The sequence below is a fragment of the Diceros bicornis genome, chromosome 9 (genome assembly GCF_020826845.1).
Source record: "Diceros bicornis minor isolate mBicDic1 chromosome 9, mDicBic1.mat.cur, whole genome shotgun sequence".
NCBI classification, from domain to species: Eukaryota; Metazoa; Chordata; class Mammalia; order Perissodactyla; family Rhinocerotidae; genus Diceros; species Diceros bicornis.
This window is the reverse complement of record NC_080748.1, coordinates 86965846-86978079: the sequence shown is the minus strand read 5'-3', so window position 1 is coordinate 86978079 and position 12234 is coordinate 86965846. Positions and strand designations below refer to the sequence as shown.

The 12234-nt window shown below is 46.6% G+C and overlaps 1 protein-coding gene across 1 annotated transcript in view; it reads right to left on the bottom strand.

The window, feature by feature from the left end:
* CUL4A (cullin 4A) overlaps positions 1-12234 on the bottom strand; it is a 52342-nt gene that overhangs the window by 23568 nt on the left and 16540 nt on the right. Inside the window, exons 4-9 of the mRNA XM_058548530.1 lie at positions 11928-11997; positions 10309-10382; positions 6893-7055; positions 6148-6237; positions 4904-4986; positions 454-521 (exon numbers count right to left, since the gene is read on the bottom strand). Coding sequence (XP_058404513.1) covers positions 454-521; positions 4904-4986; positions 6148-6237; positions 6893-7055; positions 10309-10382; positions 11928-11997 — 548 coding nt within the window. The remainder of the gene's footprint in view (positions 1-453; positions 522-4903; positions 4987-6147; positions 6238-6892; positions 7056-10308; positions 10383-11927; positions 11998-12234) is intronic.

The window sequence follows — 12234 nt, the reverse complement described above, 5'->3', positions numbered from 1 at the left end:
CTTCATCTGACAATCAGCCACAATAAGGGTACAGGGAGGAAGCCCCGTGAAAATCTAACAGCCTGTCCCACCACAGACAGCCTGTGTGTGCCCCTGCGGAAGCTCTCTGAGTGTCCCCCCCCATGTCAGTGTACATAGACAATGACACAGTGAGTGTTGTGTAAGTACCCAGCTTCCAGCTGTCTGCAGTCTAGAGGGTCTCTGGGAAGCTCCCAACCTGTGTGGCACTTCACGTCGTTCTAGCCTGTACTGTACTTCTACCAGATGCCTTTCACTACTTCTCAACTCATTTTCCCCTCAATGGCTAATCAACTCATTATTTTTAATAATTTTTTATGATTGTCTTATTATAATAACAAATGTCTTTACATTGTTATTTACAGTGTTTCACTTAACTTTCTTAATGAATTAAGGACTATTATTCAGTTTGACACAAGAATAAGGAAAATCTACCTTTCTGCAGAATTGCTGTTAAATGTTCTCCTAACAGCTGTTTCTCCACACAAGCAATGAGTGGTTTCCTAGAGAAGGCAAAAAGAAAAAGTGTCAAGAAGCAAGTTAAAGGACTTTCGTTAGCTGTAAAGGATGGGAGTTTACCGTCTACACGGACACAGTGTGGCGTCAATCAGAAACCAAAAGGTTACACAACAAGCACTTCCCTCACGCATGGCATCACCCTTGCTGATACAGACTCTGAAGTCTTTCCAAAAACAATTTACTGAATAACATGAACAGGCCAATGGGTCCAGGGAAGGGGACCCCGGCAGACAGGCAAGCGCACAGCTCTGTAGGGTCAGCAGACCCCCAGGCTTGGCAGGCAGCCAGCACTCTCGTTCCAGCCACTTTTCCAATGTTTAAGTCTTGCCCTACGCAACACGCATTACTTCCCAGGTTGCGGCCACATGTCTGCCCTCATCTTCCACCCCAATCCCTTCCCCACTCCAGGTCCCATAAAACCCCACCCTCTACTGCTACAGCTGTGTCCTTCTGTCCTCACTTCTTTCTGTCTGTTTTCCACCATTACCAGTTATCAAAATCCTCCTTATCATAGAAGCTTCTTCGTGATGGCGAAGTTGTGTAAGTGTCACGCAGAACAGAGTATTTGAAAATCTGGAAATTCACAAGTATGACTGCCATATTCATAGGGACACACACCACTATTCCCTGGTTCATTATCCACAGTTCATTTAGTTCTTTTTTTTCTTTTAGAAGATCAGACCACCTGCTTTATTCCTAGGATTAGTCATTTTCACCATCTTCCCAAGCCTTCATTTTATCAGGAACTTTTTAATGTACCACCTCACTTAAACCTCACAGCAATCCTAGAGAGAGGCAGCAGACATTCCAGTCCCCATGCACAGAGGAGGAAACAGTCCAGAGATAGCTGACTTGCCCAGGCACACGGCTAGTGAGTGGCGTAGCTGAGACTGGAGTTCAGTGAGTCTGCCTCCAGGAAGGGGGAGTGACCCAGGGGAGGGAGGGGGACAGAGAGGAGAGCGTCCCAGAGGGGCTGGTGAGAGGGGCGACGGCAAGAAGGGCCAGCTGCTGCTGCCGCTCTTCCCCTCACAGCTCTACTGAGATGTAACTTACGTACTGTAAAATCCACCTGCTCAAACTGTAAATTCAACGGTGTTTAGTCTATTTACAGAGCTGCACAACCATCACCGTGATCTCATTTCAGAACATCTTCATCACCCCAAAGAAACTTCGCACCCATCTGCAGTTACGCCTATGCCCTCTGTCTTGCCTCCCAGGTCCAAGGGAAGCTCTAACTTCTGCAGCTTTGCCTATTCTGGACCTTTCCTATACATGGACTCCTACAACATGTGACATCTGTAACTGTCTTCTTCTCCTTAGCATGTTTTCCAGGTTTACCCATGTTGTAGCATGTGTCAGTACTCCAGTATTTTCTATCGCCGAATAACATTCCATTGTATGTTTATTCATTCATCAGCTAACAATGGGTTGTTTCTATTGACTATTATGAATAATGCTGCTGTGGACATTTCTGCACAAGTTTTGTGCGGACGTATGTTTTCATTTCCCTATACATTTAGGAGTAGAAATGGTATGCTGGAGAAACATACGGTAACTCGTTTCACATTTTGAGGCACTACCAAATTGTTTTCTATAGCAGCTGCTCCATTTTACATTCTCACCAGCAATGCACAAGGGTCCAATTTCTTCACATCTTCAACAATGCTTTTTACTGCTTTCCTTTCTTATTATAGCCACCCTGGTGGGTGTGAAGTGGTACTGCATTGTGGATTTTTTTCTTAATTAATTAATTATTTTGTGAGGCAGATCAGCTCTGAGCTAACATCCACGCCAATCCTCCTCTTTTTGCTGAGGAAGACTGGCCTTGAGCTAACATCCATGCCCATCTTCCTCCACTTTATATGGGATGCTGCCACAGCGTGGCCTGACAAGCAGTGCATCGGTGTGCACCCAGGATCCGAACCCGAGCCGCTAGCAGCAGAGCGAGCGCACTTAACCACTACGCCACGGGGCCGGCCCCTGCATTGTGGTTTTGATTTGCATTTCCCTGATGACTAACAATGTTGAGCAGCTCTTCATGTGTTCATAGAATCACTGCTTCTTGACAATTTATGGTCTAGGCTTTGATTCTGCAGGGCGAGAAACTCAATCACATTTTTCATTCCAACAGTTCATGGAGTCCTATAATAGCCTAAGTGCTACGACAGGTATGAGCCAAGGGGCAGACAGTACGAACTCCTCGTACTCAGAGGTGCACAGAGCTCAGGAGCAGTCCTGGGGAATTAACTGTCTGTAGCATCCAAGTCCCTGAAAATTGACTCATAAACTACAGTGATAATACACTGATTTGTGGTACGAGAATTCCTGCCATACCATCCAGTGATTCCAACTAACAGGACAGTGGGTTCTTTCAGGAGACCAATGCTGACAGGCCAAAGTCCTAGAGGAACACAGAACCTGTCCCTGGGGCAGGGCCTGCCAAGTGACGTGGCTGTGTTCTCCAGCATGGAAGTTCCACGTGGCTCAGGAACAGGGTAGGTCATAGACAGCAATCCACTGCTGCTGTCAAGTGCACTTTCCCTGCACTGCCATCTGCCACGCTCTGATGGAGGCAGGTGGGACGTGTGGGCTCTGGGAGCCCAGCACCAAGACTGTGCAGCCCGCTGATCCTCTGTATCCCTCTTCTTTCTTTGAAAATTATTTTTCACTCTGTGATATCTGAATCAGCCAATACCACAGAAGCCATCTCGTCAGTGCTCCTTGCAAACCTCCCACTCATCTAGACCTGACCCTGGAAGTGAACCACGCTTACCTAGGATTCCTTTGCTTAAATAACTTACATATACTTCTAAGTAATGTATTTTTTAAAACTGGGAGGAGGGGTTTAAAATGTAGCATATATACCAAAGAGCATGTAGCACATATGAAAGAGCCAAGAAAGGAACCACTGTGCCTACCACCCCCGGCCCACAAAGGGGAGCGTCTCAGCTGCCACTGTCCCCATCCCTCCTCCATCCCGTAGCCTGTGTGTGCAATGCCTGAGCTTTCCCACAATTCGACCATATGTACACGTGTCTCCCTGATCAGTACACTGTCTAGCCTGGCCTGTTCTCGACCTTCATACACATAAATGGAATAAGCTATATGGAGAAATCACAAATAGAAAAAGTGTAGCAGACACTCAACAAAGACTTCATCCTTCCATGACCTTACCCAGTGGCAAGCTCTGACATCACTCGTCACCTTCTCCTTGGCGTTTCCGACCCTGCTCGCTCCTCTATTCCCCTGGCCTCTCCTGCTGTCTGTCTCCAGCCCATGGGCCCGCCTGCTCCCGGCTGGAGGGACGCACCCCACATAACCCCGAGCAGCCCTGTTCTGGCTGCTGCCAGGCTGTCACTTCTCTGCAGATCTTGGCTTTCCCTCAGGCGTCTGGCACTCAACGTGTCTAAAAGCAACTTCACCTTTTCTCTCACGACCCTCTATTCTCTGTATTCCCAAACTGTCACCATCCTGCCCGCCTCCTTCCTCACCAATGAGTCAACAATTTCTGCACATTTTACCACCTGAGTCTCTTAAAAACATCCCTTTCGGCCCACCCCGTGGCATACCGGTTAAGTGCATGCGCTCTGCTGCTGGCAGCCCGGGTTCGGATCCTGGGCGCGCACTGAAGCACCACTTGTCAGGCCATGCTGTGGTGGCGTCCCATATAAAGTGGAGGAAGATGGGCACGGATGCTAGCCCAGGGCCAGTCGTCCTCAGCAAAAAGAGGAGGATTGGCATGGATGTTAGCTCAGGGCTAATCTTCTTCACCAAAAAAAAAACCAAAAAACAAAAAACAAAAAAACCCTTTCTTTCCTATCTCCCATGTTTCTGTTCTTATCTCTTCTCACTCGAATAAATATTATGTGCCTGACACAGACTTTCACAAAATTTTTCCCTTTTATTTTTCCCTAACTACTCATCGACCTCAGGTTTAGAGAAAAAAATAGATGAAAAGAGAAAATAATGTGACTGAGTACTGTAAATAAAAATTACAGCTATAATAGATGTCTAGCAAAATGTTTATAATAAAATTGCCTAATATTCAATTATACCCCACTAATATAAATAGAACTCACCTCAAAACCCAAAGAGGCCAAGTATCTCAGCCTGAATTACTCCCTTTTGATGATAACTCATGATGGGCACTTGTAGTTACACTGGGGAATTAACTGTTGGTAGCATCTGACTTACACTTACAAGTGATAAATAATCACAAATAATATAAGAGAAATGTGCAGGAAGCAAAAATACTCTCAGGTGTACTGACTGAGCCTACAAAGATATCATTTTTTTCAATAACCAACCAGGAAAATGTTTCACCTATGGTCAAACTGCAAAAACTAAATTAATGAATAGTACTTACTGTGTGCTGTGGTCTAAATATGTGATTACTCGGTCTCCTTCTTCCTCTAAACGTTTACTTACATGGTTAAGGTATTCCGGAACCTTCCAAACAAAATATTTAAACATGTTAGTAACAAAAAGATTCTTGATGTTATCCAAGAAGCCGAAATATTGTTTTCCTTATAAAATTTAAAAAAAAAAAGCAGATATAATATGCTCAAGCCAAATATGAACACAGATTAATGGGGGTGGGGTGGTGGTAAAGTAGGAAGCATACGCGTATTCCGGGGGGTACACTGTAGAAAGTTTCCTTAAACTCAATCCTGGAGATTACAATTAACCTCTAGAATTAGAGCCAAGGCAGCACTGCACTGCCGTGCCTGTTCACAATGAAGTTCCTGGGGCGACGCCCTGGGTCCCTCCCATCACTGGGGCCCTCCCACCACTGGGGCCCCACGGACAGGTGAGCAGCAGCACCTGGGGTGGAGAGCGTGGAGCCCAAGGGCCCCCCGGCTCACGCACAGCAGGCCAGCAAAAGCTCACGCACAGGCTGGCTGTTCATGTGGGGATTCTAACAGCGTGACTGCAGAAGACGTCAAAATGCACTTTTTCCAGGGGAAAGGATGTCCCTGCTGTCATGTGACAGCACAGGAAAGGCCCCATGACACAGATCTGGAGGTTCTGATCTAGTGGCAGCAGCATGTCTAGTGGTATCAGACATGCAACTCCCCCAAAACCAGGACGAAGGAAGCAATGGTCAGGTCCATCCTGTGCAGTACAAGTGACATGTGGGTGACGGTCCTGAGGGGCATTCTTCAGGACTGGGCTCTAAAACCTGTGAAACTGGTTATCCAGTGTTTTGGGCTCATGCTACTATTATGTGTTTTTTCACAAGGCTTATTTTGGCAATTTTTTCAATGGCTCACACAGATGAAACTTTCTGATGTGTTAGATTTATCTTTCACATCTAAGATTTACCTTTTATCCTCTTGCTTCAACTGGAGTTCCTTTATGCACTTTAGAGGCTATCTCACTGGCTTTTTTATTTGGGGAAGAGGGGAATAAAAGAGTTTCTAAGTTAAGGGAAAGAAATCAAATCCTTACTCTAATAAGAATGAAGCTCATTACTGGGAATTTCGGCTTGATTGTAGCTTTCAGAAAATTTTCAATAAAATGCATGTGTGAAAAGACAAACGTAGAAATCACCCTTAGATGCACATCTATAAAAATGCAATAAGGCAATTCGGGAACATTTTATCTCACCTCTCTTTCTTGCATTAACCTTTGGCCTTCTGCAGCATATAAACAATTAGTTTCTTCCAAAAATTTCAGTTCAAATGAATCTTTATATACCTAAGAAATGAGCAGAGTTATTGACCAATTACAGTAAAGAAACCTACCTTTTGAAGTGCTGATGTATCCCAAATTTCAAGGGAGCACAGCTGCAGTGACCTGCACTAATACACTGTCGATACCTGCCACTCCTCTGCTGAGGCCTCGGCAGGCTGACTTGGTCGACCCAGGCTCAGCCAACCCTAGAGGCTTAGCTGACCTCTTGCTTAGCTGACTTTGGTTCAGCCAACTCCTGGCTGGCTGACTTCTACTGAGCTGATCCTGGCCTAGCTGACCTCTGCTCGGCCGACCCCAGCTCAGCTGATCCCAGAGGCTTAGCTGACCCTGGCTTGGTGGACCAGGGCAAACCAGTCCACCTCACTGCTCTCCTCTGAGAATGCCAACAGGCCCTGGTCTTTTTTCTATGGAGCATTGGGTCCATGTTGTAAGGGCTTTTTGTGGCTCCTGGTGTAGTGCCAGCTTAAGAATCATTCTCTTTCCAGGGGTTAAAAAAAAAAATCTCCTGTATTTTCAACAAATGCTTTTATGATTTCATTTATTACACTTAAATCTTTGATACATCCATTTATTTTGCTGTAGCAGTTAGGCAGGGATCTAAGTTTTTCTCATAAACTACTAAGAATTACTGGTACAAGCAGCACAATGAGATACTTACCTGAAGGTCAGAGAGCATACTCAGCAGACTTCGCAATAAGCTTCGGTCCACAGCTTCACCACTTCTCTCTCGTTCAATTAATAGTAGGATTCCATCAATAGTTTTACTCTGAACCATTTTATCACTAATAATATGGTTTCTAAATAGTTCCAACCCCATATCCCTGTACAAACAGTAAAAAACAAAACTATTATTTTAGTTTCATTTTTTAGAAGTTTTAGGTGAAGCTCCAGCTACACTATGAGTGTCATCCCCAAACTGTTGCTAATTCTCTCAATGCAGGTGTCAAGAGTCCCTCCGTTAAAACTTTCATTCTCAGCCAGTCTGGTGTGCCTTGTGTTTCATTCCTCATCGAGGCTGTCTGTCTTCCTGGCATGCTTAAGCAATTGTCCCAAGAGGAGTGCTGAGGCATTACTAGGTCAGCTTGTCACTGAAAAGTACATCAATCCTGCAGAAACCTGTGTCTTCAGCCCGTGGTCACACCATTCCTCCTGGGGGCATGATCAGAGATGTTCAGGGCTCTAGCACCTCCACCCGCCCCACCCAACACCCTCCCACCCGCCGTGTCCTTCCCTCTTCTTTCTCTGGTCCCTCTATGCAGCCTATCATCCACTGCTCCTCCCCGGCACTTGGTTCTCTCCTGTTTGGTCCTTTCTATTGGAGAAAGGAAGTTAAAATGTGGCTTTAAGAGTCCATCATACTGGGGCTGGCCCGGTGGCGCAAGCGGTTAAGTGCGCGCGCTCCGCTGCGGCGGCCCGGGGTTCGCTGGTTCGGATCCCGGGCGCGCACCGAAGTACTGCTTGGTAAGCCATGCTGTGGCGGCGTCCCATATAAAGTGGAGGAAGATAGGCACCGATGTTAGCCCAGGGCCGTCTTCCTCAGCAAAAAAAGAGGAGGATTGGCGGATGTTAGCTCAGGGCTGATCTCCTCACAAAAAAAAAAAAAAAAAAGAGTCCATCATACTTCCTCAGCTCATTGCCTGAGGAATTCAGAATTCCTAAATTCAGCTGTCACTGTGCACAAAAACCATGCGATAACAGACTCTGCTTTGTCCAAACACCTCTGCAGGTCCCCTAGGTGCCAAACACTGAGGACGGGGACAAAACTCAGATGCCTGAGCCCCACCAGGTCTCCTGAATGGGGAGCTCGGGAAGTGGCAGCGGTGCTGGGAGTGGTATTAGTGGTGAGCAGTGGCAGTGGTGAGTGCCAGATGCAACGAACAGTCTGCGGGTGAGCATGGGTTCTGGGGAGCCCCATCTGTGTGGAGAGCCCGCTCCTCCTACACTGCTCTCCACAATCACAGTGGACCTTTCCTGCACCCTGGAGGAGCCGCAGGCCACAGTCTTCCATGCACTTAAAGACAAAGCAGTTAAGCGTGGTGGTCAGTCAAGCGGGTTCAAACTAGCCAGGTGGGTTTGAATCCTAGTCCTACCCCTTGCTCGCTGTGACCCTGGGCAAGAACTTAACCTCTCTATGCCTGTCCTTCCTTAACTGTAAATGGGGACCACACGTATTGTTCTACGCCTATAAAACAGTTCAACACAGGGCAAGCACGTTCCCGGTGCACAGGAGGTGCTAATTGTCCACTCTAACCCACCTGCTCTATTGCCACTAGAATCTTCTTCCTAAACTTCCAGCAACGTCAGCTGGAGGCTTCAGTAGCCCCACAGACAGCCATCAGGCCATCTCATCAGCTCCACCTCCCCAACTCTCCCACAAACGGCGCATCCCGGGCACGCTGCGTCCTGTTTCCATAGCAGGTGATACTTGGAGCTTCCTGCTTCCTTTCCTCTACCACCTGTCTACCTTGGCTCCCCGATTACTCCTGCCCATTCTGAAGCTTTGGCCAAGGCTCTGCCCCCCTCATCCTTCCCTGTGCGTTTCTCGCGCACCTGCACCATGATTCTTGTTGAACTGCCCTAGCATGCTCCGTTTCTCTGCCTGTTGCAGTGGACTGGGGGCAGTATAGCTTACTTGATGCTATAAGCAATGTTGAGTTTACATGACATGGTTATGTTATAAATTGTGTTTATAAATTAAGAGTTCAGACTAGGTGGCCCAACAACCTGGGTACAGCAAGTAATCTGAACTCTCAGTGCCTCAGTTTCTCCATCTATAAAACAGGGATGATCATGGTCATCCCTTCTAGAGCTGCTCTAAGGATTAAGTAAATTAGCAGGTGCTGAAGCACTTAGAACAGGGCCTTGAAGAGTAGAAGCTCTGTGGTTTGCTGTCATCATCAGCTTTACCATCCTTACGTTTCTCTGAATGAAGGCTACCTCTTCTGTGCAGTGCCCGCCTTACTGCAGACACGCATGGGCATCTAGCACAGACACATAGGACTCAGGGGAGGTTGGAGAGGTCAGAGAAGCAAAGGGGAAAGTGGGATTAAGGACGGGGAGAGCTGCAATAAGGAGAGAGTGTCCAGAGCTGCACAGATACTAGGTCATACAAAATAAAGACAAAGCAGGTTCTACGTGCTGAAAGGAGAAATCACACTGCCTGGGGTTGGAGTGAATGGATGGCGAGGAAGCTGGAAAAGAAAGCAACTTTTTAAAGAACTTGGGTTTAAAGGTAATGAGAGAGCAGAGCATCACTTCTGAATGGGAGAAGAATGAACGTCTACACCCAGAGACCAGGAAGAACCGAAGACGAGATTAAGGCAAAGCATTTGTTCAAGTCGGGCAGGACTTTGGGAAGGAGCAGAGGGGAGACTCAGGGCAGCTGGCAGAGGTGGGGGGGCGTCATTCAGCAAAGGCTATGGAAGTCTGTGAGTAGGGACCCAGAGCAACATGGGGGCGGAGTTCCCAATTTATAACATCCTCAAAGATGACTCGAGATGAGCAGATTGAAACAACAGGCCTCAATAACCTGAATGAAACCAGGCCCCTGGCCTCGGCTGGTCAGCAGGATCGGGGGGCTTCAGAACCTCAGGGTCAGAGTTTCACCAGAGCACTGGAAGGAGCTGTTCTGGGCTTAAACTTCAGCTGTCAGAGAGCGCATCTGAGTCCATCAGCCTTTCCCCCTCACAGCAGAGGTGAGGAGTGTACCATCGGCTCCACATGGTCCAGAAGTCCAGAGTCCAGTTACAGACATCTGGCTTCACACAGCACTTCTGTGCTTGTCTCTTGCCTCAACTATGTGACTCAGGGCAAGCTGAAGAACATGCTAGAACTTGCTCCTCCTGGGCACAGCCTGCCTCGGCTCTACACCTCATCACCCTCACTGGTGATGGAGACACTCCAAGGCTCAGATCCACCTGGGCATGGATGTGTGCACTAGAGATTTTGGCTGACATAAAGGACCACAGACAAATGACCACAGACACACCAACAAATTAAAGAACGGAAGACATAAGCCAGGCGTGCAGTTTCAGTCACAGTAGCAGACAGAGCTCTCCCGACTAGGACACTCACCAGATAGAAGGGAGCATGGAATTCTGAAGTACGTAAGTGCGATCCAGAAACAGGAAAATACTTCTGATCATGATCTGGAAATTAGAGAAGAACTTATTTATGTACCTTACTAACAAAATATTCAAGATTTGACCTTTTGAACTATAACTATGCTAGTTGTCTCATATCTAAAAATAACCGTTTCTTGATGAAAAGATGTTTCCCACCAAGACCCTCATGATTGATTTTTTCCCAAATTTAATTATTCCTTGGTATTTGATTTTTTATCTTTTATCCAGAAAATCTGACCGTAGGGATTTTAAAGCACTAGGTCTAAAGGACACCTTTGAAATCTGTCACTTCCTGACTGACATGGTAGATCTCATGAGACTGGGGAGATGCTCTAAGCTGTTTAAATAATTTGTTCCTGTTGTACTGGTATGAGGCTCCTGACCACGTGCATCTAGTTGACTGTTCTGCAAGCAGGGTGAGGAGGATGCAGGAGAATCACTGCTCCCTTTGCCCTGCGAACACGGCACACTGTAACCCTATGATTCTCCCAGCACGGAACTTACCCGACTTCGTCGCAGAGGTTTGGTCGCACACGTAAACAAATCTTACCAACAGACACTCATCTACTTTTACCGTCTACCAGGCACCTGGCCCAGGACACAGACTCATTCACTGTCTCTTACTTACCTCATTTAGGAAACAAAAGAATCCAACTACCTAGGAAAGTTACTGGTACTATCTTTTCTCTCACGCAATTAACAGGCTGGTCACACTAAAAACTCACATACATAAAATCAAACTAGGATCAATACATCTATAACAAAGTCTAAGACTTTGGTTGTCTAGTTCCAGAAGTTCTGGAATTTAGGCTTGATTATTAGGCATAAACTGGGATTAAGGAAAATTTAGAGACCCATTCAGGAATCACGGGTACCACAAGCTACCTGTCAGGTCGGTTTGAAGGCCAAGTGAGCAGCCAGCCCCATTCTGCAAGAGCAGTCACCCTCTCCACTTTTCTCTACTCTGCTGTCCAACCATGCTGGAGCTGGACAGCAGCACCTGACCCAAAACAGAATCCCGAGCAGAACTTCCCTATCTCAGCTCACAATTCAGCCCAGACCTTCCTTAGGTGGGTGAGGGAAGACGGATGAGGCCATGCTTTGATTAAAAAGAAAAAAAACAGGGGCCGGCCCGGTGGCGCAAGCGGTTAAGTGCGCGCGCTCCGCTGCGGCGGCCCGGGGTTCGCTGGTTCAGATCCTGGGCGCGCACCGACGCACTGCTTGGTAAGCCATGCTGTGGCGGCGTCCCATGTAAAGTGGAGGAAGATGGGCACAGGTGTTGGCCCAGGGCTGTCTTCCTCAGCAAAAAAAGAGGAGGATTGGCGGATGTTAGCTCAGGGCTGATCTCCTCACAAAAAAAAAAAAAAGAAAAAAAACAGATAGCTGGATTAAAAGAGGGCACATACTGCCAGCTACTCCAATCTCTTTTCTTTCTAGTGAAACTAGAAGCTGAATAAGACCAGAGAGAAAGTGTGTAAGCGAGATCAGACATAAAAGCAGTGCTGGTGAAGATTCAGGGAGAGTGCACCATATATAAACTCAGTTTGATAAAAAAGTCAATAAGCTTACCATTTGTCTGCAATGATCTTGCCAGCATGTGTTAATCTTCTTCAAAAATAAAACACTATCTAATGAGTCTGTGCAGACCTGCTAAGGAAAACTTTAGAAACGTTGGCCAATTTAATTATTCTAATTTTAACCCCTTAATTTCAGCTCTTTGACACAGAATACTACACATCATTTAGTAATCAGAACACCAAAAGACCAGAAGCTCAAATATCATAAATGTGATTTTTCTCACCTCCACCTTGCGTCACTTACCTATAATTAACACCCCACCTGCACTTACCTGTCTTTCATCTCGTATTGCCCCCTT